Source organism: Geotrypetes seraphini, chromosome 3 (genome assembly GCF_902459505.1).
Source record: "Geotrypetes seraphini chromosome 3, aGeoSer1.1, whole genome shotgun sequence".
In the NCBI taxonomy this organism is placed as follows: Eukaryota; Metazoa; Chordata; class Amphibia; order Gymnophiona; family Dermophiidae; genus Geotrypetes; species Geotrypetes seraphini.
In genome coordinates, this window is record NC_047086.1 from 224,631,761 (window position 1) to 224,658,546 (window position 26,786).

Below are 26,786 nucleotides of genomic sequence, written 5' to 3' on the forward strand. Positions count from 1 at the left end.
CACGTGGGGAGAATAATCATTGAAGAGCAGCAGTTTCTTCCCTTCGTACTCCAACACCCCAACCTTCCGGTAAGCCTGCATTAGGGACTCCTTCTCTCTCCAGTTGATATAGCGGGCGATAGCCGCTCTTGCTCGATTGTTGTCTTCCGTGCGGGGCCCCATACGATGCGCTCTCTCGCACAAAAAACCCCCCGCCGGCGGCTCCAGGCCCAGCTTCGTGGGGAGCCAAACCTGAAAGAAAGCATATAGCTCGTGATCCGCTCTCATCTCCGGCAGGCCCACCACGCGTATGTTATTCCGACGCTGGCGATTTTCCTGATCGTCCAGCCTGCCCGTCAAGGTAGCCACCTGTGCTTGTAGAGCCACAATGCCGGCGTGCTCCTGTAAGGCCGCATCTTCTCCGTCCGAGACCCGCTGTTCCACCGCCGCCAGACGGGTGCTATGGGACTCAAACCGCTCATGGAAGCCCTCCACAGCGGACTGCAATTTGGGCAGGCGGTCCTCCAGGGCCGCGGTGACCATTCGCGATATCTCCTGCGCCCATTCTCCCCATTGAACCGGTGCCGCAGGGGGAGTTGAGGGCGCCGCCATTTTAGCCCCAGACACAGCAGACTTAGGTTTAGGTGTCTTCGCAGATTTCACCGGCATCCCAGATGCCTGCGGGCTCGCAGATCTCAGGGCAGTGCTCACAGTCCTAATAAAGGATCCGGAGCCAACGGAAATCACCCGACCGCGTTATGAAAGGAGTTAAGCGGATTTTAGGGGGCTCAGGGTCGGAGAGCTCAGGGAGACACGTCCTAACCAGGCAAACGCCTTAGTCTTCGGTTCCTCTTTGCTCCGAGGATGCGCCAGACACCGCTCTGGTTCCAGTCAGGGAACTTCCAGGTACGGCAACAAACTCCAAAATTGTACGTTGTGCAGGAGTTGATGTCCAAATTGTAGGGGAGTCAATTTGAACTGTCCCTTTGCGCTTAGAATGCAGCATAGTGGTATTTCAGGCAAATTTGAGGTTCTCCGTGGATCACTCTGAGATGCCGTCCTGGCCGCCATCTTGGATCACATTGAATGAGGATGATAATTATTTTAACAAACTTTTGATATATGTATGACTTAAAATCTCATAGGCAGAGACTAAGCTTAGAACAGGAAGTATGGTTTAAGAGGGCAGGTAGAGCCCGTTGGTCAGGGGATATACATTGTGAGGTGACTGGACAGCATATCCAACAGGGTCTTCAAGCAATCTTTAAAATAACGGGACAAGTGACCCTTATTGAATTGAATTATAAATTCTACCTACGACTCTATAGAGCACCGACATATCTATATCGTGCTAAAATCAGTGCGACGGACACGTGTGCTAAATGTGCCCAACCAGGAGCTTCTTTGGGACACCAATTTTGGACTTGCCCCCTGGTACAGGGCTTCTGGAAACAATTACAACAACACATCGCTTCCATGTGGCACCATGGCTATGTTAATTGTCCTGAACTGTTATTCTCAATGGACTCCATTCCTCGGTTCTCACCGAAGGGATTTCGAGGTTTTATGACCCGAACATTCCTTTTGGGTAAGAAAACAATATTACACTGTTGGATAACATCAGATCCGCCGACAGTATCACTCTGGAGAATCTTGATGCTTCGTCAAGCATCAATGGAGCGATTATCCTTGACTTCATTGGATACCCCCACAGGACGAACATTTAGTTCTATTTGGGAACCTTTCTGGTTAACACTGACTCATAAAGCTCGCAGTAACCTATTGAACCCGTAATAATTGAACTGATGGAGGATGGAATCTTGTTCGTTTAGGAGGTTGGGGGGGGGGGAAGAGGGCAGGGAGGGGGAGGAGGGGGACTCTACTTGTTTGGAATGATATTTACTGTTAACTTTGTTAAAACCAATAAACATATTTCAACATAAGAGGGCAGGTAGATGCCTACTCAGGTGCTAGTTTATAATGACATAGAGGTGCATATGTATCTTTATATAATCTAGTGTAAGCAGCAGAAATCACACCTGCCTTGCAAGTGCAGACAGTTATACCTGAGAACAGGTGTAAATGTGAAAAATCTATGCCTAGATAATAAAATATGCTAATCTATGAGCATGATCTATATGTAAACTTGTTTAGAGGTGGAATATGGGTGGAGTTCACATGCCTACTGGCACTTTTAGAAGAAAAAACAACAACACCCAACAACAGTGAAACTTCCTTTAGAACTGGGACAAAAAATACTTTATTTCAAAATATATGACCTGACATGGCCAGTGCTTTGGCTCTTGCCTGCCTCAGGGCTCTTTTCTCTTTTCAAAGTGATTTATCCCAAATGCCAGACACGTAGTAAGGAGAGAACACATCGCTACTGTCTCCAGAAAAAGTTTCATTGCATTTGGGATAAATCACTTTAAAAAGAGAAAAGACCCCTGAGGCAGGCAAGAGCAGAAACACTGGTCGTGTCAGGTCATATATTTTGAAATAAAGTATTTTTTGTCCCAGTTCTAAAGGAAGTTTCACTCCCTTTCTCTGTATGATGTACTGGCACTTTTAGGCCATTTGGTATTTCATAAGAGGCCTTTTACATGTCAATGAGTGAAAATTACTTTATAAAAAATTACCCCCTCACTTGATATTTGTCACAAAGGACAAGGCATGCTATGTTTCTGTTTGTTGAAGGGAATAATGAATGCATAGTGTTTGCAAACTTAGGGCTCCTTTTACGAACCTGCGTTAGCGACTTTATCGCACGCACATTTTTAGCGCGTGCTAACCCCCACGCTAGCCGAAAAACTTCCGCCTGCTCAAAGAGGAGGCGGTAGCGGCTAGCGCAGATGGCAAATTAGTGCGCGCTATTACACACGTTAAACCGCTAACACGGCTTCGTAAAAGGAAAAGTGCATATTTAAGTTAATATATATATGTGAAAGAAAGATTTTTCTTTAGCTTGTCCTCCATATAAATCTAATTCTGATGAAAAAATTAGAGTGCAACAATGCACTAATCTGGATTATGCCATCATCAGAGTTAGTTAATCCTGGCTTACCTATAATCATTGAACCGATGTGTACATTACACCACCTGAAGTGAACCTGAGATGCTAGGAAATGTTACTTACCCGAAAGAATAAAATTGACTGTGTTTCTTCATCATCACCCAGTAACTAATCAAACAAGTTATAAGGCTGTTAAAAAAATGGTGACATTTGCATTAGCTCCAGTTATTACCAGCCATACATTTCAATCATCTACATACGATATATAACTCAGAATAGTTTGCCTAGAACAGTGGCTCCCAAATCTATCCTGGGGAGACCCCAGCCAGATAGGATTTCATAATAACCACAATGAATATGCATGAGATAATCTCTATGTATAGCCTCCACTGCATGAACATTTTTCTCATGCATTCATTGTGGATATACCAAAATCCAGACTGGCTAGAAGCCCCTCAAGATAAGAACTAATTCAGAAGATAGAGGAAATGCAAATACTAACATTCCCATATGGATCATACATCAAAAAAGGGTTCCAAAAGGAATCATATTCCACAAAATCAGAAGCTCAAGGACAAGGGGTTATCATATGAAGAAAAGGAAGCTGACAAAGTAATTGAGAAAAAAGAGGTTATGTACTTACCCTGGCAAGATCTTTTCCAGTAGATAAGTGAGACATTCTAGACCAGTGTTTCTCAACTCGGTCCTGGAGCACCCCCTTGCCAGTCAGGTTTTCAGGATATCCACAATGAATATGCATAAACTTGATTTGCATACACTGCCTCCATTATATGCAAATTTATTTCATGCATATTCATTGTAGATATCCTGAACACCTGACTGGCAAGGGGGTGCTCCAGGACCGAGTTGAGAAACACTGGTCTAGACAGTAGAGTTATTTCCCTTTAGCTGCATAGTTAACGTGACCATTTATTTTTTTTCATCAAAACGGGACATCTATTAATTGTCAGTCCACCCCCAATCCCGCCCTAGCCCCACCCACCAATCCCACCCCCAATTTCTTCCATTCATTTTTCATGTACACATAATATCTTTATTAACTCATAATGGTAACCATAAAATTAAAAAAACACAAAGCACACTATATGCAGAGAAAATGTTAATTATTATTTATATCTGGGGGGGTTTCAAAGATGTCAAGGCAGATGACTTTAAAATATGCAATGCCACCTCAGAAACTATAGAAAAATAGACAAATATAGTGCAAAATATAGACAGCAGATATAAATTCTCAAAACTGACACATTTTGATCACTAAATTGAAAATAAAATCATTTTTCCTACCTATGCTGTCTAGTGATTTCATGAGTCTCTGGTTGCATTTCCTTCCAACTGTGCATCCTTTCTTTCATTTCTTTCTTTCTGCACTCAGGCCCAACAATTGTCCCTTTCTATTCCCTCCCTCCTTTCTTCCTATGTCCTTAGTGCCCCTTCCTGTGTCCTTAGTGCCCCCAGTGCCTCCTTCCTATGTCCTTAGTGCCCCCAATGTTCCTTCCTATGTCTTTAGTGCCCCTTCCCATGTCCTTAGTGTCCCCAGTGCCTCCTTCCCATGTCCTTAGTGTCCCCAGTGCCTCCTTCCTATGTCCTTAGTGCCCCCAGATCCAGTGTCAGTTCTCCTTTATACCTTTGTTCCAGGTCTCCCTCCTCTGTTATGATCTTGCCTCTCTCTGCTCTTCCTTAGGGTCTCTCCCACTCTGTCTGCACCTCCCCTAGTCCTGCATCTGCCTCCTGTCTTTGCCCTTTGGTCCAGGCCTTTCTCTCTCTAGTCTTTCTTCTGCTTACAACACCCCCTTTCTCTGCCTCTTTCTCTCCTTCCTTCCTTCCTCCCTCCCTCCTACCTATGTCCCCCTCACTGCCTTCCAGCCTTTGTCCCACCACCTCCCCCGAAGCCAGCCTACCTGCCTACCTCCCTCCCTACCACGCCAAGGCCATCCTCCCTTCTTCCCTCCCTCCAGCGCTGATTCAAACCACATTTATGCGGTTGCCTCGGTCAGGCATCCCCTGTTGAATACCCAGTGTATTGCGTGCTGTGGGACCTAGAGGAGGGTTTTAGATTTGGGATGTGGTAAGCCAGAAATAACCTTCTGTGAGTCCTAATGGGTCGCTGACGTTTAAGATGCTAGCTGATAACAAGCTCTAAAGTTACCACAAATACAGGATATGCGGTGCAGTACTTGGAGAGACCCCCCAGGAAACATACTTGGGAGTACTAGTCGACAAGTCAATGAAGCCGTCCGCACAATGCACGGCGGTGGTGAAAAGGGCGAACAGAATGTTAGGATTGATTAAGAAGGGGATCACGAACAGATTGGAGAAGGTTATCATGCCTAACAGCCTGTGCTTAATCCATGATTAACAGGAAGTGAGACCACCTCAGGCCGGCCCTGAGCTCCAGAGAAAACTATGCAGGCTGGTTAACAGGTACACAGTGTGATTGGCCTGTCAACTACAGACTGGAATTTGTGAACTTTCAAGCAGACAGAGCTTCAAAATTGCTCCAAGCACCGAAATAACTGAAAAGGGGAAGAAATTATATTGAATTAAAAATAATAAAATGGGGAGAGCAGAACACACACAACTATAGCCATGAGTGCAGAAGGAAAGAACTGAGGGGGAACTAGAGAGCACAGTGAAATACAATAGAGCAGAGTGAAAAATCCAGAGTGGATTCCTTCTGCACCATGCAGCTAAAGGGAAATAACCCTACTGTTTAGAACAGGGGTGCCCACACTTTTTGGGCTTGCGAGCTACTTTTAAAATGACCAAGTCAAAATGATCTACCAACAATAAAAATGCTAAACATATATATATATATATATATATATATACACACACACACACACCGAGTGTACTTTGTATTTATGTTCAAATATTTTTTTATTATACAGCCCCCCTCCCCCGAAGGCCTGACCCCCCCCCCCTGAAGGTCTGCACATTCCCCCTCAAAGGTTGACTCCCCCCCTGAAGGCCTGCACTACCCCTTGAAGGACTGCACTCCCCCCCCCCGAAGGCCTACCCTCCCCACATCCATTTACCTAATTCCAGCAGGGAGCAGTCTGCAGAGAGGATCGCTGGTACTTTAGCGATCCTTGCAGGTTGCCATAGGCCTCAGGAGCTGTCTTCCCTCTGCCCCAAGCCTGTCTCTGACTTAGAGGAGGGGCAGGACCACGGCAGAGGGAAGACAGCTCCTGAGGCCTATGGCAACCTGTAAGAATTGCTAAAGTACCACCTGCCACCGGCCGTCTCCCATTCGTCCCCTTTGGAGATCCCCACAGGAATAAGGAAGTTAAATTAATAGAATACTTAGGCACAGAAAAACAAAGAAATACTTCCAAGAACTGCCCCATAAGAACTGCCTGTCACAATGCTCATTAGTGGAACTGAATAAAAGACAATGGATTTAGAAGGGGGACGATCCGCCCGGGTGCACGGCTTGGAGGGGTGCACAGCCGGCAAGGTCCGGGTCATCCTGCCTTTCTTTTCCCCTGGTCCGCGCTCGGGGCTCGCGCCTGCCTGGTCCCGCGCCAATGCTCGAATGGTGCCGTCAACTCCCGCGAGTCTCGCGATAACCAACAGCACCATTTGGGCGGCGGGTGCGAGCCCCGTGCGCAGACCGGTGGAAAGGAAGGGCAGGAGGACCCGGACGGCTGTGCATCCCTCCAAGCCGTGCACCCGGGGCGGGGGCGGACCGCCCCACCTCGGTACGCCACTGATTGGGAGGCCGATTTTGGGGTTTTTAAAATTGTATATCGGGCAGCATTAGGCCTCGCTCTTACCTCAATCATTACAGGCGCTTCTATTTCTTGTGATGCGCTGAGCTCCGTCCCCCACCGACCTTCACCCCGCCCTTCCAGCACTCTGATTGGCCAGCGTTCTTTAAGAGGCGGGCCAGTCAGGAGGGGAAAAAAAGAGAAGGGAAGAAGGGAACCTGCTGTGCGATTGACTGGGGTCGCCTGAGCAAACGACCTGTCGATCGCGATCGACACGTTGGGCACCCCTGGTCTAGAATGTCTCACCTATTTCACTGGAAATACCCTTTCACAGAGCAAGTGGTGGACACACTTCCAGGAGAAGTTACAGGAGTTGAAGCAATGCATGTGATAAACACAAAGGGACCTTAGTGCCAAGGGAGGGAGAAAACCACAGGTCAAGACAGACCTGTGAAAACACAGTAACCAGACAGGCTAAAGCGGTGGTCTCAAACTCAAACCCTTTTTGCAGGGCCACATTTTTGATTTGTAGGTATTTGGAGGGTCTCAGAAAAAAAAATAGTTAATGTCTTATTAAAGAAATGACAACTTTGCATGAGGTAAAACTTTTTATAGTATATAAATCTTTCCTTTTGGCTAAGTCTTAATAATAATATTGTAATTTATAGCTAATGAGACATATGAAACTGTTTTATTTTACTTTTGTGATTATGATAAACATACCGAGGGCCTCAAAATAGTGAGCAAGTGAACCTCTTCTGCTGACACCTTCTGTTTTTATATAATTAAGCTCAGAGCATTATTAAATGCTTTGGAATGTTGTACTAAAGCATGTAAATAACTTAGATTTTACTTGGGCTAATTACTACCAATGACATTCAGTGTGTCATACGTAAGACACATCCCCTGCTCCACTGAGTTTACAATTTTATCAAGACATTAGCAAACTACATTAAGTAAACATGGTTAAAATCAGCAAGGCTATGATGAAGGAGAACCAAGGTTTATGGTCTAAAAGCAACCTCAAATATATGAAGTTTTAGGCAGGACTTAAAATAGCCAACAAAAGGGTATTATGTACCAACTCAGGCAGGAAGATCAGTGCAGGAAGATGGAAAGTTTGTATCCGGAGCTGTTAATGGAGATGAGGGTACAAATAAGAGTGACTTATCAAATAAGGAAAACTAAATAGTAAATCCCTTGTTGGAAAAAATGTTGGCCCATTGGCATACCGATATTAGTGTTGGATATGGTGTATCCAGTCACTAAAGCTGTCACACAGTAAGTTTAGCAGTAGCCCTTGTAACTGTTGCTTTAGCCGTCCTTCCGCTGCACTAATCATATAAACCTTCAGAATGGAGGGAGGGTGGAGACAGAATTGATCAAATATTTTATATCAAATTTATTGTTGGTTTAATCATGAACTGATGAGTGGGCAGACTAGATGGACTGTTCAGGTCTTTATCTGCCATCATTTTACTATGCAATTTAATTTGTTGTTCTCCAATGTCTCCTGAATTTGTTGTTCTCCAATGTTATTTCTTCTGAAATCAAACTGATATGGTACTTGGCCAAAGCATGAAAACTATGAAGGAGCTGCAATAGTAAGAATAGGCATTTCTCTTTAAGAACAGTATGCCCAAGAATCCTGGAAAAATTACCATCCAAATATTGCAGTCTTTATGAGACTCCGGTCTGACAGCAAGAGAGATAACATGCAAATAACATGCAAATAACTCAAAGTATATCTAGGATTATAACAATATCCATGAACAGTATTTACATTCAAGTACTTACGTGAAGAGATCAAACACTGTGAGGTATGTATAGGCTGTTAAAGCTAAAAAAAAACAACAAACAAACAAATATTTGGATTAGTGATTCAAACAAAACAACGGTCAGGCTAGAAACTATGATGAACTTATAAACTCTTTTATGTTTCTTTATTCATAGATTTATAAATTTGCAAATAAATACAGCAATGATTATTCAATCCACACACCAGAGAGGCTATATCTAACGAAAGATTAGGTTCTTATGTTGCTAATCTTCTTTCTTGTAAATCCACATTTTATTCCGGGACCAGTGGTTATTTCCCTCCACCCGCCAGGGCTTTATAGGAAGCCTCAAACTTTAGAGGCTTAAACCCCTCCCTCCTCTTATCTCATCATTGTCCCTGTGAACATCAGTTAGTCTTAAAGCAGCCAAGAACTTCTGTAGAGGATAGGAACAAGAGAGAAAGGGGAACGGGGATAGTCCCCAACAAATAAGTCAATTCTGTTCATATCAACAAATGCAACAATGAAAAATGAGAGAACAGCTTAAAAAAACATTAGAAACCTGAACAACAAAACAGTACTACAAGGAGACACAGCCTGCACTGTCAGAATGGGGTGCCTAAACAAGGACCCCCCCCAAAAAAATAAATAAAACTAAGTGCTAAACCCATTCTGGTGACACGCATATAAAGGCTAGTCAGAAAACAAAAATCCAGCTTACCAGTATATGTAAAGGCAGACAATTGGTGAATCAGCAAGGTAAAGGGCGGGTTCCCGGAATAAAGTGTGAATTTACAAGAAAGAATATTAGCAAAGGTAAGAACCTAATCTTTTGTTCTTGTACAATCCCACTTTATTCCGGGACCAGTGGGACGTAACAGAGCAATCCAGAAAATTCAGGGTGAGTCTGATGAGCCGCTGCCAAAACAAAGGCACCAAAAGCTACATCCTGCTTGGCCACACATCGATCCTGTAAAACTTGGGTGCTGGCTTCCATTCTTCAGGGTCAAGCTTCACCTAGGATTTGGAGAGGTGGCTCTGCTCATTAGAACATAATAAGGGGGTAATTTTATAAATTCACACCTAGATGTATGTGCCACTTATGTATATTCTAGTCTGGTCGGATATGAACCGACTCTACAATAAATACAGCCATGCTTCCAGTGACCTAAATAATTGCCCCACCTACATATTATCAAACGCCTCCACCACATTCAAAACCAACTTCATGCTATGGATTCAAACCACATTGACAGAAGGCCAATTCCCACAGGACCTAGGAGAGATCTTAATCACTCCAATCATAAAGGATCACAAAGGCCCAATAGATAGCCCCTCCAACTACAGACCTATCGCTTCAATACCATTGTACGTTAAAATAATAGAAGGCCTAGTGGCACAATACCTCACCGAATATCTGGAAAAACATAATCTACTCCACCCCTCACAATCAGGATTCCGAACTAACCATAGTACAGAAACACTACTTGTCACATTACTAGATACAGCCCGACAACACATCAGTAAAGGAAAAAAAATGATATTAATACAATTAGACCTCTCCGCAGCATTTGACCTAGTTGACCACACCTTATTACTACAAATTCTTGACGCCATAGGAATCTCAGGTAAGGTCTACAAATGGTTTCAGGGGTTCCTCAAATCTAGAACCTACAGGGTAAAATACAATGATATCAAATCAGAACCATGGACAAATCCCTGCGGAGTTCCACAAGGATCACCTCTCTCACCTACGCACTTCAACCTCTTTATCTCCTCCCTAGGAGCCACTTTAGATACCCTAGATGTCACATCTTTCAGCTATGCTGATGACATCACCATAATCCTCCCCTTCGACCCATCAGAGACCACCACCACAACAAAGCTAGAAACAACCTTAGACACAGTAGAAAAATGGATGATGGATCACAAACTAAAACTAAATTCTGAAAAAACAAAATTCCTTTTGCTCGAAAAAGCCCAAACTCCTACCATCACTGAACTGAAAATCAAAAATACCAAATACCCAATACAACCCGAACTAAAACTACTAGGAGTTACGATAGACAGATGTTGCACAATGGAGCCCCAGATCAACAAAACAACCCAGAAAGCTTTTCTAACCATGAGAAATCTCCGTAAAATCAGAAAATTCTTTGACCAAGCACAATTTAGACTAATCGTACAATCCCTAGTCTTAGGTCTGCTGGATTATTGCAACTCCCTATATCTTCCTTGTCCAGCCACTATGATAAAACAACTCCAGACCATACAAAACACCGCCCTCAGATTGATCTACTCACTCAAAAAATATGATCACATAACAACTGCCTTCTTAGACTCTCACTGGTTACCCATACAAGCACGAATCCAATTCAAATTCCACTGCCTGATATTCAAAGCATTACACGGCTTTTCCCCCTCCTATCTAAACAACCGCTTAAACCAAATCTCCACCTCAAGACACAGAAGAACCTCGAACCCTTTCGCCTTCCCCCCACTCAAAGGCACACAACGCAAGAAAATGTTTGACAACCTTCTGGCAACACAAGCAGCAAAAATCAACCATTCCATCTCCAATCTTATGACAATATCAGACAACTTCAAAACATTCAGAAAAGAAATCAAAACCCTGCTTTTCAAAAAATTCATCCAAATATCTTAACCCCTCCTCTTTTACCTGCAGAAGATTCACCTACCTTCAGATAACCTTCCCCCAAATTACCCACCTTAACACCTTCCAATTAAACAAATACCATAAATAGATTGTAACCTACCCTCTCTAACTGCATTCCATATGTATTTTTCATACAGTTCTTCACTGTCAGTTTAATTTCCATCCTATAAGTTCACATAGAATTTTTCTTTTTTCAACCATCTTTATTTTCTCTTCTTTATTAATTTCCAGGTACTTTAGTTAGATTGTGAGCCTTCGGGACAGTAAGGGAATTTTTTAAGTACCTTCTTACTTCTCATTTATAATCTTAATGTATATTTTCTTCAAACCGCTTAGAACCTAACGGATGTAGCGGTATATAAGAAATAAATTACATTACATTACATTACATCACAAGCATCAATAATTGGTAGCTATTCATGAATGTCCACTAGGCATTCTATAAGGTAGTACCTAGTATGTAAATAAGGGGGAGAGGTGCATCTTCAAGTGACATCTGTAATCTTTAGAATAGCATTGCCTTCTGAAAGATTAAGACATGGTACAGTATTAAAAAATTATTGCCACTACTACTACAAAGAGATTAGGTTCTTATCTTCCTAATATCTGGACTATAGGGTATTCTCCCCATGCTCATGAGCCACGCAGAATGAATCCGCTCCAGGTTTTCAACTCCTCCTCCTTCTCCAGAAGGCTCTGCTGCCCCCTTCAGTTTGTACCAAAGTAGGCAATAGCCTTATATAGAAACACATAAGGAGGGGTAAGGGAGATACCCCTAAATATACTTCTGTCTGCTCTGAAAGAAGCATACCAAAAGGAGCCCTTAATGCCTCATTCAATGGAGAGTAATTATAACATAACCAGCCAGGAGAACAATATACTACAAGAATCTTTACAAACTGAAAAACTAAACATATCTCATAATGAGAATCAATACTAATTTTCTCACTTTTCAAAAAACACAAAGAATCTCTAACAATAATCAACACACCACATTAGACCAATATAAGGTCAAAGCTATTTCCCTAAACACAAAGTAATATTGCTATTAACCTTTAGTAAAGAACAATAAAGTAACAAACTCACCTCTTATATGTACCCCCCTTCCATTCCTACCCCTTACCCACCATTTCCTGTACTTCCTACATATTCAAACATCACCCCCCCAGACCTTCTCAGAATCCTTTTTTCAGAAGCTTAGATTTCTAATTTTTAATTTGCTTGCTTCCTCATTGCTATGGGCCTCTCAAGTCATCACAGGATACATGATCACCATCTGTTGCCTCATTTGGTGAAACACCAGCCACTCTGTTTTATGATTTACTTTGTGCACCTGTAGCTCAAACACTGCCACATCTTCCACACTCTGTTTCCATCACTGAAATACATCTGGCATCCACTTCCCTATCGTCCAGTATCAAGTTTAATAATACCAGTACCACAATTATACTTACTTAACACCCAGAGACCCAGTGTTGTAATATTACAACATCACATTTAAGGCTACAAAATAAACCCTCCCCCATTTTTTTCTTTTTAAAACTTCATGTACATTACTAATAGAACCTATTGTTCAGTTCTGCAACACCATTGGATGGTTGAATGTGTAAATAGGTCTGTTTATCTGGCCATGAAGTCATACAACCCTGTTGCCTGCTTTAGAGTATATCATCTTGTTGTTTTGGATGGGATACATCAGGACTAAAGTAAGTAAAAAGCTTGAAATATTTTTTTATGTGATCATTAATATGTGTAGATCATGCAGATTTTATGACATCATTGAATATACTGATTTTAAGAGATTTAGAGCTGGTTATTTCTATGTTGTAATTTTACAACAGTGGGCCAAAGTGATAGCAAGGTTTTGTCTGCACTCCCCTGAGACCCAGTGTTGTAATATTACAACATCACATTTAAGGCTACAAAATAAACCCTCCCCCATTTTTTTTCTTTTTAAAACTTCATGTACATTACTAATAGAACCTATTGTTCAGTTCTGCAACACCATTGGATGGTTGAATGTGTAAATAGGTCTGTTTATCTGGCCATGAAGTCATACAACCCTGTTGCCTGCTTTGGAGTAATGATGTCCATTCCCTCTGCACACCACTGGAGTACTTTCAGAAGTTTGTGACAGAAGATATGATCAACGCTCTGGCAGATAACACAAATCAGTACAGTTTTCAGAAGAAAGGATCATCTATAAACACAAACACAAAGGAAATAGAGCAGATGATTGGCATGTATCTGAAGATGGGTCTTGTCCAAATGCCTGGAGTCCGTATGTACTGGGAAGCAGACACAAGATACAGTCCTGTCGCTGATGTAATGTCACGAAACAGATTCCAGTCTCTGTTGACATCATTACATTTTGTGAACAATCTAACCGTGTCTGAGATGGAACAAAAAAGTGACAAACTCTGGAAACTCAGACCATGGCTTGATGCTTTCAGAGAGAAATGCCTAAAAGTGGTCCCTGAAGAACATAACTCTGTTGATGAAATGATGATCCCTTTCAGGGGGAAATTCAGCAGCATCAAACAGTACATGCGTGGCAAGCCAAACCCATGGGGGTTCAAGCTGTGGGCAAGGACTGGAATCTCTGGTATACTTTGTGATTTTGATGTGTACCAAGGCAGTGTGAATGGAATACGGGCAAGATCTGAACTTGGACTATCAGGGGATGTTGTGATGAAACTTGCTTCCACACTTCCACATAGTCACAACTACAAGATCTATGCAGACAACTTTTTCACCAGCATCCCATTGATAGTTAGGCTGCTGGATTGTGGAATTCATTACACAGGAACAGCCAGACAAGTGCGCCTTCCAAACTGTAATCTTGAGGATGAGAAAAGCTTGAAGAAAAAGGGAAGAGGAAGCTTTGATGTCAGAGTGGAGTCAAATCACAACATTTGTGCTGTGAAATGGTTTGACAACAGACAGGTTACACTTGTGTCTTCCTTTGCTGGCCCACAACCAGTGGAGAAGATTCAACGCTGGGACAAAACTGCCAAAAGATTTGCGCTAACATGAAATTTTTTGTGCAAAAACACGAAATTTCTTGATTACCGCTGATAGAAATGCCAAAAGGAATGCCACCGAGAGGTTAGAAAAGCAAAAGGGAAATATGAAGAGGGGCTGGCCAGGGAGGCGAAAAACTTCAAGGCATTCTTCAGTTACGTAAAGGGGAAGCGACCAGCGAGAGAGGAGGTGGGGCCGTTGGACGATGGGGATAGGAAGGGAGTGATCAAGGAGGATAAAGAGGTAGCTGAGAGGTTGAACACGTTCTTCTCGTCGGTTTTCACGAGAGAAGACACATCTAATATACCAGACTCAGAGGAGCTCATGAGTGGGGAACAGGCTGAAAAATTAGAACACATAGAGGTAAGTAAGGAGGATGTCCTCAAGCAGATAGATAGGTTAAAATGCGGCAAATCGCCGGGCCCAGACGGGATCCACTCAAGGGTTCTGAAAGAACTAAGACAAGAAATAGCGGGCACAATCCAGCATGTTTGCAACCTATCCTTGAAAACTGGAGAGGTACCAGAGGACTGGAAATTGGCGAATGTCACACCTATCTTCAAGAAGGGATCGAGGGGTGACCCCGGAAACTACAGGCCGGTGAACCTGACTTCAATTATAGGGAAGATGGTGGAAGCTATGATCAAGGATGGTATTTGCGAGCATATCGAGAGATTTGGCCTACTGAGAACAAGCCAGCATGGATTCTGTAAGGGAAGGTCATGCTTAACGAACCTTCTGCACTTCTTTGAGGGAATAAGCAGTCGGGTGGACAATGGGGAACCTATAGACATCATTTACCTTGATTTTCAAAAGGCTTTCGACAAGGTGCCACATGAAAGGCTGCTTAGGAAACTGTGGAACCACGGGGTGGGAGGGGATGTGCACAGATGGATCGAACACTGGTTGTCGGGTAGACTGCAGAGGGTCGGAGTAAAGGGACAATACTCTGACTGGCGGGGAGTCACGAGCGGTGTGCCACAGGGATCGGTGCTGGGGCCGTTACTCTTCAACATATTTATCAATGACCTGGAAAAAGAGGCAAAGTGCGAGGTTATAAAATTTGCAGACGATACCAAACTGTGCGGCAGAGTTAGGTCTAGGGAGGAGTGTGAGGACCTGCAAAGGGACCTGGACAAGCTGGAAGACTGGGCAAACAAATGGCAAATGCGCTTTAACGTGGAAAAATGCAAGGTCATGCATATAGGTAAAAAGAACCCGCTGTTCAAATACAAATTGGGGGGGGCATTATTGGGAGACAGCAGTCTTGAGAGAGACTTGGGTGTGCTGGTAGATGCATCACTGAAGCCATCTGCACAGTGCGCAGCAGCCTCGAAAAAAGGCAACAGAATGCTGGGCATCATAAAGAGGGGCATAACAACCAGGACGCGGGAAGTCATCATGCCATTGTATAGAGCTATGGTGCGTCCACATCTGGAATACTGCGTTCAATACTGGTCGCCGTACCTCAAGAAGGACATGGCAGTGCTTGAGAGAGTCCAAAGGAGAGCAACGAAACTGGTAAGAGGGCTGGAACACTGCCCATATGCCGAGAGGTTGGATAGGCTGGGGCTCTTCTCTCTGGAAAAAAGGAGGCTCAGGGGAGATATGATAGAGACCTTCAAGATCATGAGGGGCATAGAGAGGGTGGATAGGGACAGATTCTTCAGGCTGAAGGGGTCAACAGGCACGAGGGGGCATTCGGAGAAACTGAAGGGAGATAGGTTCAGAACAAATGCAAGGAAGTTTTTCTTCACCCAAAGGGTCGTGGACACTTGGAATGCGCTACCGGAGGAAGTGATCAGGCAGAGTACGGTACAGGGATTCAAACAGGGATTGGACGGATTCCTGAGGGATAGGGGGATCGTGGGATACTGAGAGAGGTGCTGGGATGTAACACAGGTATAGAAAGCAAACCAAGTAATAAGTATAGAAATCCGACCAGGTTGTGCATGTGCAAGACCGGAGGGTTAGGACTTTGATGGGAAGATAAAACTCAATGGGAAACCAAGGTGGCAAGGGGGCCCCTTCTGGTGTCTCAGACAGGCCGTGACCTGTTCGGGCCGCCGCGGGAGCGGACTGCTGGGCAAGATGGACCTGAGGTCTGACCCAGCGGAGGCACTGCTTATGTTCTTATGTTCTTAAGTCAATGGGCGCTTCACAGGGAAAAATTTGCGTTTTTATATGATACTCATTTTTTGTATTAAATTGATAATAAAAATTACTTTTTTCTTTATTATACTATTGTTGTTGTGTATATACATAAACTTAGGTGGGTCTTTATAAGCTGTAAAGTACAAATAAACTTTTAATTATTCCTTACATGTGTTCAGAGAGAGAGTGACACTATTGAAATTCTGCTACCTTACAGGCCCAGCGTTGCAATTTTACAACATCCTCCCCAAAAGTTACTAAAATGTCAAAATAAAAAAAAAAAACACTGATTTAGGGATCACAAGCCTCCTATAACAACATGTGAACGTTCAAAAACATTTTTTTACGTTTTTTTCTATATTTGGGTCTTTGGGGGTTAAAGGAATTTCTACTGGACACAAAATAACAGAAGAAAAATCTGAACCATTAGCTTCAAAATTTGTGATCCTTTCATGAAGATTCTCACTTTGAGGCCATTCCAGTTCCTCATTGATAGTGCTGTGCACTTCCCTACAGAGGGTCCTGGATCAGGCAGCCATATCCTGGCTGGGGATGCTTGGGGAGGGGGGCAGAAGAGGAAGTCATGGCATAGTGGTGAGAGCTACGGCCTCAGCACCCTGAGGCTCCTTATGACCTTGGGTAAGTCACTTAGGCCCAAATTCTCTAACCAGCGCCTAAGAGGTGCCCAACTAGATAGGTGCCTATCTAAATTGAACAACAAGCCCAATTAAGTTTTTTAATCAGCAATAACTGAAATTTAGGCGCCTATCAAGAAAGAGTGATTCTGTAGCAAGGCGCCTCTAAAAATTTAGGCGGCCTTCAAAAAAATAGGCGCTATGCATGTTAGGCGTGGGTGTGGCTTCGTGTTAGGTGCCTTGTTACAGAATCGCCGCTTAAGTGCTCGCATCATGGCCGCCTAACTTTTAGTTGTGCCTAGAGCTGGCCTATTTAATGGGCGCCTCCAAAATAGGTGCCGCTCAGCATGATTCACTAACCAGCAACCAACTATACTTGAATCACACTGAACAGGGCCTATATCGGCGCCTAAGATTTGGGCGCTTCAAAACCCTTTCAGGACCATAAGGATCATAGGCCAATTTTTGTGGTTTTGACGACATTTTTATGGTAAAAAGGGCTTGCAGATGCCAAAAAATTGATTTTTTTTGTGAAATATCATTATTTTTATTTAAAAAAATCACACTTCTGGCTTATGGACAGTGTGGCAAGTGAATCTTCTCGTCAATCTAGCAACGACGCTAATGAATGAATGTCGGAACCAGTTTGTTTACATAAAGGCAGTATCATATGGAATCCGTACATATCAAATTTAGAACTGTAGACTATCCCAATCAAAATTTATAGGATTTTAAAGTTATGGGACAAATATGTCCCTTGGTCCTGAAAGGGTTAAAGAATTTGGCCCTTAATTCTCCACTGCCCCAAGTACATTAGATATAGAGGTGAGCCCACCGGGACAGATAGGGAAAATGCCTGAAGTACTTCTCTGAGTGTAGTTGTTAAGATACAAAAAAGGCAGCAGGGTTCAGAGGAGAGCAACGCGACTGATAAAGGGTATGGAAAACCTAATGTATGCCGAAAGATTGGAGAATCTGGGCCTCTTTTCCTTGGAGAAACGGAGGCTTAGAGGGGACATGATAGAGACTTACAAGATCATGAAGGGCATGGAGAAAGTGGAGAGGGACAGATTTTTCAAAATTTCAAAAAATACAAGAACGAGGGGACATTCAGGACCAATGCTAGGAAGTTCTTCTTCACCCAGAGGGTGGTGGACACCTGGAATGCGCTTCCTGAGGGTGTGATACGACAGAGTACGCTACTGGGTTTCAAGAAGGGTTTGGATGAATTCTTGAAGGAAAAGGGGATTGAGAGGTACTGATAGAGAATTATTATGCAGGTCCTTGACCTGATGGGGCGCCGCGCGAGCAGACTGCTGGGCAGGATGGACCTCTGGTCTGACTCAGCAGAGGCACTGCTTATGTTCTTAAGTCCCAATCCCTTTCCCCTTTTAAGGATAGAGCACTAGTGCATGGTTTCTAGCTTCAGAATCACCACTGCAATAACAAAATGATGCATTGTGAGAGGGAGAATCTAGTAAAACAAAAAAAGTGAGAAAAATTCTTAAGATGATGACGAAAAAAGGCTCATAGCACCAGAAATGCAGCCATGTTTCCATCTGAGCCGGAAGTTAAAGGAGAAAAGGAGGAACTTCTGGACCAAAGATTTTCGGTGTCAGCATATTTATGATAACCAATCATTTTTATTCAGTGGACTATAGGTTTAAAAAAATTATAAGCTGAGACCTGCTAAACATTTTAAAAGAATTGTTAACATACCCATGCTGTTGGTAGAATTGCACCACATGAGCAGGAAACCAATACATAATAGATTTATGGCACCAAACATCAAAATCTTCCATGACTGTGAATTAAAAAAAAAAAAAAAAAAAGTCAGGCGCATATACATATCAGAATAGAATAAAGTACCCATGTCTGTTTTATAAATTCCTCTGTGAGAAATTCCCTAACTTCTATTTGTTCTGTTTGTCTGTTTTAATTAGATTGCAAGCTCTATTGATAAGTGACTGTCTCTTTTACATGTTTAATAATACACTTCTCCCTCTGTATTCGCTGTGATAGGGGATTAACAGAACCACAAATACAGAAAAATCGCGATTAACTTTTTCATATGTTATTCGCTGTTTTCTATTAAAAACCATTGTGAATATAGTGAAACCGCGAATAACATGGTGGGAGACCTGGTCTGTTCCTGAAGGAGAGGCCAAACACGGTGAAGAAAGTGCTGGGAATCAGCAATTTTCTCTGTAAACGCTCGGAATCAGCAATTTCTCTATCCAAGCTGATGTAATTTGGGGGGAGGAGCCAGCAAGCTAGAAATCGCGAATACGGAGGGAGAAGTGTACAGCAATGTGTACATTTAGCAGCACTACAGAAATAAGTAGTAATAGAGTTCTATTCCAGAAGTTTAACAGTGGTTCCTCTAATTAATGCTTTGGCCATCTGTGTACTGCACTAATAATAACTTCCAAAATGCAATTTACGTAGCACATGGCCCTTTCTGTTTTCCAATGTTCTTTCTTATGAACTCAAACTGATAACAGCACAATGCGCCAAGCCAAGGCCCCACAAGAACAACAAAAAAAGGGTAGGGGAGGAGTTCTTTTCAGTCAAAAGGCTCTTTATTCAAGGCCCCACAAAACACAATACTGGCAAAGGAACTACAGCAGTGCCTGTGCATAGGAGAAAGGTTAATTTCCACTGCGCAATTGGGCTTACCCCCCTGCTCCAAGTATGCCGATACTGATGACCCTGCCCCTCAGAAGACATCATAACAGATGGCTACCATTTGTTTTAAAATTCCCCAGATAGCAGCATGATGCAATCAGTGCACTACCTAAGATGAACACTCTTTGGAAGGCCTTATAAAGCGCCTAGAGAGCAGTTATGGGCACAGGTCTCGAACATAAGAATAGCAATACTAGGTCAGACCAACGGTCCATCTAACCCAATGTCTTACAAACATTTTTAGCTTTGGCACACAAATGAAGCAAATGTTTTTGCAGCACATTATAATTGAAATTATAAAATTGCAAAACCAACAAAAAATTAAATTTGAGAGTTATTTGTCTAAAATTCTTTAAGATATGTATGGGTACTTTTAACAACGGTGAAACTAAAGTAGATAGAACTGCTGCTATTCAATGTAAAGGATGTGCTTGTTTTTGAGTGCAAATTAACTCAAAATGCGGCTTGATAGTCAACAAACAAACACACTTTTCATCATCCACCATCTGCAGTCATTCTCTTTTTTCAATTTAGGGCTCCTTTTACAAAGGCACGCTAGCGGTTTTAGCACACGCTAAAATGCCGCGCATCCTAGCCGCTACCACTTCCTTTTAAGCAGGCAGTAGTTTTTTGGCTAGCGTGCACTATAGCCCGTGCTAATCTTGTGCGTGCGCTAAAAACGCTAGCGCACCTTAGTAAAAAGAGCCCTTAATTTCTGTCAGAGTTGAAAATCCAAGTTTGCAAAGATAAGAAGATCCAAACGGTAACAAAGCCTAAATTGCTTTGTTGCTCGAGTTAAGATATAAGATAACTAGTGCATAAAAAAGAAATACAACTAAAATTACTTATCATTAGTTTTCAAGAAACAATCACATCAAAGAATGATGCTTGTCTGAGCAGTTGAATCCTTACACACACTCATAACATTGACAGACTCTTGCATATGCAACGTACATGTCATATATTCTAGTGTGTACTTAAAAAGAGAATTTTTAAAAATAAAGTAAAATTCTGGAATCTCTTGTGGCACATCCGGAATCTCTTCGGGACACACCACAGTGCTGTGGCACACTGAGACACTGACTTAATCCAATATCATAAGAACAGCCTTACTAGGTCAGACCAATGGTCCATCAAGTCCAGTAGCCCGTTCTCACGGTAGCCAATCCAGGACCCTTGTACCTGGCCAAAACCTAAGGAGTAGCAACATTCCATGCTATCAATCCAGAGCAACACCGCAGCCATTTTGTGAGCCACGGCGAAATTGGAGAAGGTTAAGTTTAATTTCATGTAGGCTGGGTAAGACAGTCACTTTGTTTATAAAAAGTTTTTTACAAATAGTTTTGAATTTCAATGGAAGTATTATAGCGTTAACGTTTGATGTTTTTTTTACAGCTCCTGAGCCATTGTGATCTTACAAACCTCCGTTCAAACTTGTGTAAAAAGGCTGATTACTTCCTTAGAAATCTGACCAATTAAACTAGAATTGTTTCTAAGGTGTTTAACTATGTATCTTTCAAATCTAGTTTCTAATTTGACTGAATGTTCATAATGTTTAGAAAACACTTTTTTTTGTCTTTTTATGAGACCTCAGAACCACCACTCCTCCGTCCCACCAAGGTGTATATACGGGGAGTACAAGCAGTGAAATCCTCACCGGTCTCTTCAAAGTTTAAATACCATGCATTTCTTAGTGTGTTATTACTTAACTTAGTAATGGTGAAATCTTGTTTTTCATACGGACTGAACAGTAAGACCCGACATGTTTCACCTCAGCTTGGAAAAGAGATGGCCAAGGGAGATATGATTGAAGTCTACAAAATCCTGAGTGGAGTAGAACAGGTACAAGTGGATCAATTTTTCACAATGTTAAAAATTACAAAGACTAGGGGACACTTGATGAAGTTACAGGGAAATACTTTTAAAACCAATAGGAGTAAATATTTTTTTACCCAGATTATAGTTAAGCTCTGGAAAGCATTGCCAGAGGTTGTGGTAAGAGCAGATAGATTAGCTGATTTTAAGAAAGGTTTGGACAATTTCCTGGAGGAAAAGTCCATAGTCTGTTATTGAGAAAGATATGGTTCGGTAGCATGGAATGTTGCTACTCCTTGGGTTTTGGCCACCGTAAGAACAGGCTACTGGGCTTGATAGACCATCCAGTAAGACTATTCTTATGTTCTAAACTACCTTTCTAGCTCTTTTACCAATAGGGTTTCTTTTTCTTTTGGGTATGGATGGCTGATTGCATGGGGGGAGAGTGAGGTCTGGTTGAATCATTCTGAAATCATGGACAAGCAGATGTGTGGAGGTAGAAATTATCCCTCTACTTCTTCACAGGCCACAGTGATGGTTTCGTGCAAACAAATAGCACAGTTTTCTAGCCCTGGACTGCAAATCCAATCAAATCTGCAAATGAATTTCTATTTATAATACATAATAATAAAGTTTTTATATACTGTCATGACCATGAGCTTTAGATGGCTCACAAGCAAGGAAACTAATAAGTTTGAACAGAACAAGAAACATCAAACAATACTCATCTTAACATAACATTTATTCAGAAAAAAAAAACAAAACAGAGCAACATTAAGCAGTTTCATTCCTAATTAATTTAATATAAACAGTAGAGACATTGATCAAATATTTTAAGAATCATAAGTTTGTCCCAATTTTAATTAATCCCTATTCAACTTGGACTTCTTGCTGTTCTTTACTGCTGATCCCTCTCTGCCTAAGAGGAAGAATGCACTCATCCAGGCTGAGACATTCGATAGACTCCGCTAGGGTGGCTACTACATGGCCTAGCCCTACTCCAGGCTCCGCCAACTGAATCACTCCAGAGCCCCTTTTCCATGTGGAGGCAATGTGTCAAGACCTCACAGGCACTATGTTCATGATTTTTTGAAATCATGGGTGGGACATGTGGCCTGTGAGTTTCATTGTGCCAAGTACACTTTAGGGGAGGAAGGCAGAGCGCTGAGGAGTGGAGTGTCATACTCTTGTTCTATCTGCCATTTTGGGGGTCCTTTCAGCACCTTGCTTCCAAACATTTAAATATCGCTTAACACTAGGAACCATGTAAAAATGCAGTAGATAAAATTGATAAAATTCTGCTTGTAATGCTTTGGCAATGTTTTTGCAATATGCTGATCCATATGGCTTAGCACGTGGTGCCCTAGATGTAGGCTAGTGATAACTAGGATTTATTTTTGCTTGAATTTTATACTGATAGATAGATATTTAGCAAACAAACCAATAACATCTTTTAATTTGGAGACGTAGTAAGGCACAGTTTTTCACCTACCATCAATTTTCATCTGCTGCTGGTCTAAAGATTCTGAACAATATAGTTCAGCAATATTGTCACCAATTTGCATACCTGTGTGTTTCCACAAAGCTGAGATGACAGTGTCAGAGCAAGGTAACAAAGCACATTAATAGAGCTATGCAGTATGGATCAGCAATCTACTCACAAGCAATATTGTACATTATGTTCCCCGATCTTAGAACACTGCTTCATTTGTTTCACTGAAGAACTAAAAATAAACTTACCCTCCGGTCAGCTGCTACCAGTCTAAATTCCTGTATCGCTTTGCCAAATAATGATTTTTGTGACTTTCGAAAAAGATGGATTGTACCCTAGAAAATAGAAAGAGATAAATAATTAAACACTGATTAATTTCCTGGCTGCTCGTTTATTTGGGGGAGGGGCCAAATGAGCTCTGGGAAAACAGCATACAGGTAGTCGTCGACTTACAACCTATCCAAGTTACGACTGTTCAACCTTACGACGCAACTTCCGCTCTCCGAAGAAAGAAAATGTTAACAGATTGCTTTAAGATGATTAAAATGATTAAAATATCATTACCCAGTCTAATATTCTTGCCTTAATTTAACATAGGCTGACTTACGTCCTGATCCACTTACGACCTAGCAGTCGGAATCAATTGCGGTCGTAAGTCAAAAACTACCTGTATTTATAAAGTCATTCTTCGTTCCTAGCTAAGACTTTGGCCCTGATTCTATAAAGAGCGCCTAACTTCTAGGCACTAAGGAGCGCAATTGTCAATCACCCACTAGTCACTGTTTGTAGAATTGCACCTAAGTGATTTTAGGTGCCATTAGGCATTAAAACATTAGGCGCACTCCCATTTATGCCAGGAATTTCTTGGCCTAAATGAGTGTGTTTAAGTCAAACTAGGCTGAAAAACCACCCAGAATCCATCCCTAACCATGCCTACTTTCTAGTAGGTGCCTTAGATACCTACCGCAAAGTGATAGGGGCCTACCAGTTAATTTTAATTGCTTTTTAAATAGGGTTGCCAGATGTCCAGGTTTCCCTCTTTTTGAGATTTCTGTCAGGAGTCCGGGCGGCTTTATTTTACTACTTTTGTCTGGGGAAAACTCTGAAATATCAAGTTACCAGATGTCCAGGAAAAACTTGACATATCCTCTTTTTCAAAGACTAAATGGGAGAGTCTGTCCAAGTTTAGCCAGCTCTCCCAACTCCCCCACCTACCTCCTCCCAGCCGCTGTAATTGAATCTTTGGGCAGCCAGCAGCAGCAAGGTAAGCCTGCTGCTGCCGGCCTGCCCCAAAAGCCACCTCTCTGCAGTGAGCTCCTGTTCCCACGTAGGCGGGACTTGCAGAAAGGCAGAATCCGGAGCAGGCCAGCGGCAGCAGGCTTACCTTGTTGCTGCTGCCGGCTGCCCGAAGATTCAGTTACAGTGGCCGGGTCTGGGGAAGAGGTTGGTGGGAGAATCAGGAGCTAGAAAGGTAATGAGGGAAAGCAGGAGGGGAGGAGAGAGAAGGGGGTTGAAGAAACAGCATGGAGGGGGACTGGAGAAAGAGCTTGAAGGGAGAGAGAGAGGGAGGGAGGGCTGGAAAAACAGCATGAAGGAAGGGGCTGAAGAAACAGCATTGATGGAAGGAGAGGGTGCTGTAGAAAAGAACATGGAGTAGGGTAGTGCTGGATGGAAAGGAAGAGACAGGAATAGCAGAAGAGGAGGTTGGAAGGAGAGGGGCACCCATAGGGGTCGGGTTGAGGATTGGAGAGAGAGAGAAGCACTAAAAGGGTACAGAGGATGGGAAGGGGAACCAAGGAAATGAATGGAGTGTGGATGGGGGTCATATGTCCTCTTTTTTGTCTTCACAAATATGGTAACCCTACATCTGGTAAACCTACTCTTGGACCCTGGCCTGGCCCTCGCCAGGGTTCTACAGGACTTCCGTCACCCCTGGTGGCCAATCGGAACCCCCACCTGCATTGGCACACCCGTTGTGACCCCCACCCTGGCTGGTCTCAACCATGGCCCAATAGTCTTCCGCACCCCAGCTTTTTTTGTCTTCACAAATAAACCCTATTTTTAATGTGCATTTTAGCTAACTGCAACAATTAAGCCTAATTGAAAAATTAACCCCCTTCCTTTTATTAAGCCACAGTAAAGGTTTCTACCGCAGTTTGGAGCACTAAATGCTCGGACACTCATAGGAATTCTATGAGCGTTAGAGCAACATCAGAGCATTTAGTGCTCTGGGCTGCGGTGGAAACCTCTACTGTGGCTTAGTAAAAGGGAGGGGGTTCATTTTTCAATTAGGCTTAATTGTTGCAGGTAACTAAAAAGCACATTAAAAATAGGGTTACTATATTGGGGGGGCTGGAGAATGGGGTTAAGTTAGGTGCTTAGATCAGCTAGACGCATCAATCTAGGTGCCATTTTCAGAATCTTGGCCTTTGAGGATCATTCTCTAAAAGTGCACCTGTTTTAGGTGTCAAAAAGGCACCAATTTGAAGCCTATTTAATAGGGGAAAATAGGAGCTACTTTTCTTTATAGGGTAGAATCCTAGTGTAGAAGGACAAGTACATGAGTATGTTTTAGGCATGTGAGCACTTAGACCAATCATGGAGCTGGTGTAAACATTTGTGCCTTTGATTTCAAAAAAATACACATATCATATACTGAAGTATAAACAGAGGACTTTTGGCAAAATCTTAAGTTTATACTCGAGTTTGCTGGCATTCCTCCATTTCCCTCCCCCACCTCCCATAATGTCCGGTATTATTTCACTCCCAAACAGAAGCCTCTCCCCAAAAAACACTCCCCACCCCACCCCCCCCCGGCCTATTGGAGAGTCAAAAGCAAAGCTATTTTCAGACAGGGCCAGAGTAAAGCGTGGACGACACGTCGTCTACTGGGTCCTGCGACCTATGGCTCCGGGGGGGGGGGGGGAGGGGGAGGTGTCCCCGCGGCCCGCCGTCTCCCAGCATGGCCTGACGTTGTCCCCCCCCCTCCCTTCCCACTCACACTCCGATCCACAAAATCCATCTCCCGCAGCAGCTCCTTTCGGCCACCGCAAAGATTTCTCTCAGCCGGAAGTTGCGTCGGAAGAAGGCGGGGCCAGAACGCGGCGGAGAACGAGCTCGAGGCGGCCGGTCTGACGAGCTGCTTCCTTACTGTTCACTTTGCAGAGCAGGGTTGCGCTTCGCCGGTGTCGCCTTCTGGGTCTGAGCTCTGCGGCGAGAGAGGAGCATTTTTTTTTTTTTTAATTCAAGTGGAACAAAGGGGGCAACGGCTGAAGTTCATGGTAATGAGAAAGATGCCTTCAGGGAGCAGAGTGTGAAGATAATCCTGCTTTGCCTCCTCAAGGTCTAATTCTTTGGTGCTCCCCAGATAAACAAACCGTGCTGGAGGCTCTCCAGCCTAATATACGTTTTAAACTACCGCAAATCAGACTTCAATATGGTTCTGTCTGCAGAGGCGAAAGCAGCAACTAAGAAGAGTTTAGGATAGCATACTGGGAAGAATAGACAGACCGCTGTGAGCATTAGTGACCCTGGTTCCACCTACATATGCATACACTTCTTTCAGCAAGCAGTGAATTAATTACCAGGGCAAAAATCTGCCTTTGGAGCCACCAGATTAGTGCTTCTGAAAAGACTTTAGCTAAGTCCCTTATTCATTCCCAGCCCTAAGCTCAAGGTGTATGTGAGCTCAGGTACCTACTTTATCATTACTTCTGCTGCTATTCCTCTGGTGAATCTCACCTGCAGCAGAAATCATCTGTAATGCTGTTACATTTTCATCTTCTCCAAAACCAGGAAAT

General features: G+C 42.9%; 1 protein-coding gene across 1 annotated transcript in view; it reads right to left on the bottom strand.

Annotated features, from left to right (window-relative positions):
• Positions 1 to 26,133, bottom strand: part of SLC30A6 (solute carrier family 30 member 6) — a 92,299-nt gene extending 66,166 nt beyond the window's left edge. The window contains exons 1-5 of the mRNA XM_033938638.1: positions 25,988 to 26,133; positions 23,235 to 23,321; positions 18,711 to 18,795; positions 8,521 to 8,563; positions 3,116 to 3,181 (exon numbers count right to left, since the gene is read on the bottom strand). Coding sequence (XP_033794529.1) covers positions 3,116 to 3,181; positions 8,521 to 8,563; positions 18,711 to 18,795; positions 23,235 to 23,321; positions 25,988 to 26,008 — 302 coding nt within the window. The 5' untranslated portion in view covers positions 26,009 to 26,133. The remainder of the gene's footprint in view (positions 1 to 3,115; positions 3,182 to 8,520; positions 8,564 to 18,710; positions 18,796 to 23,234; positions 23,322 to 25,987) is intronic.
• Positions 26,134 to 26,786: the final 653 nt, after the last annotated feature.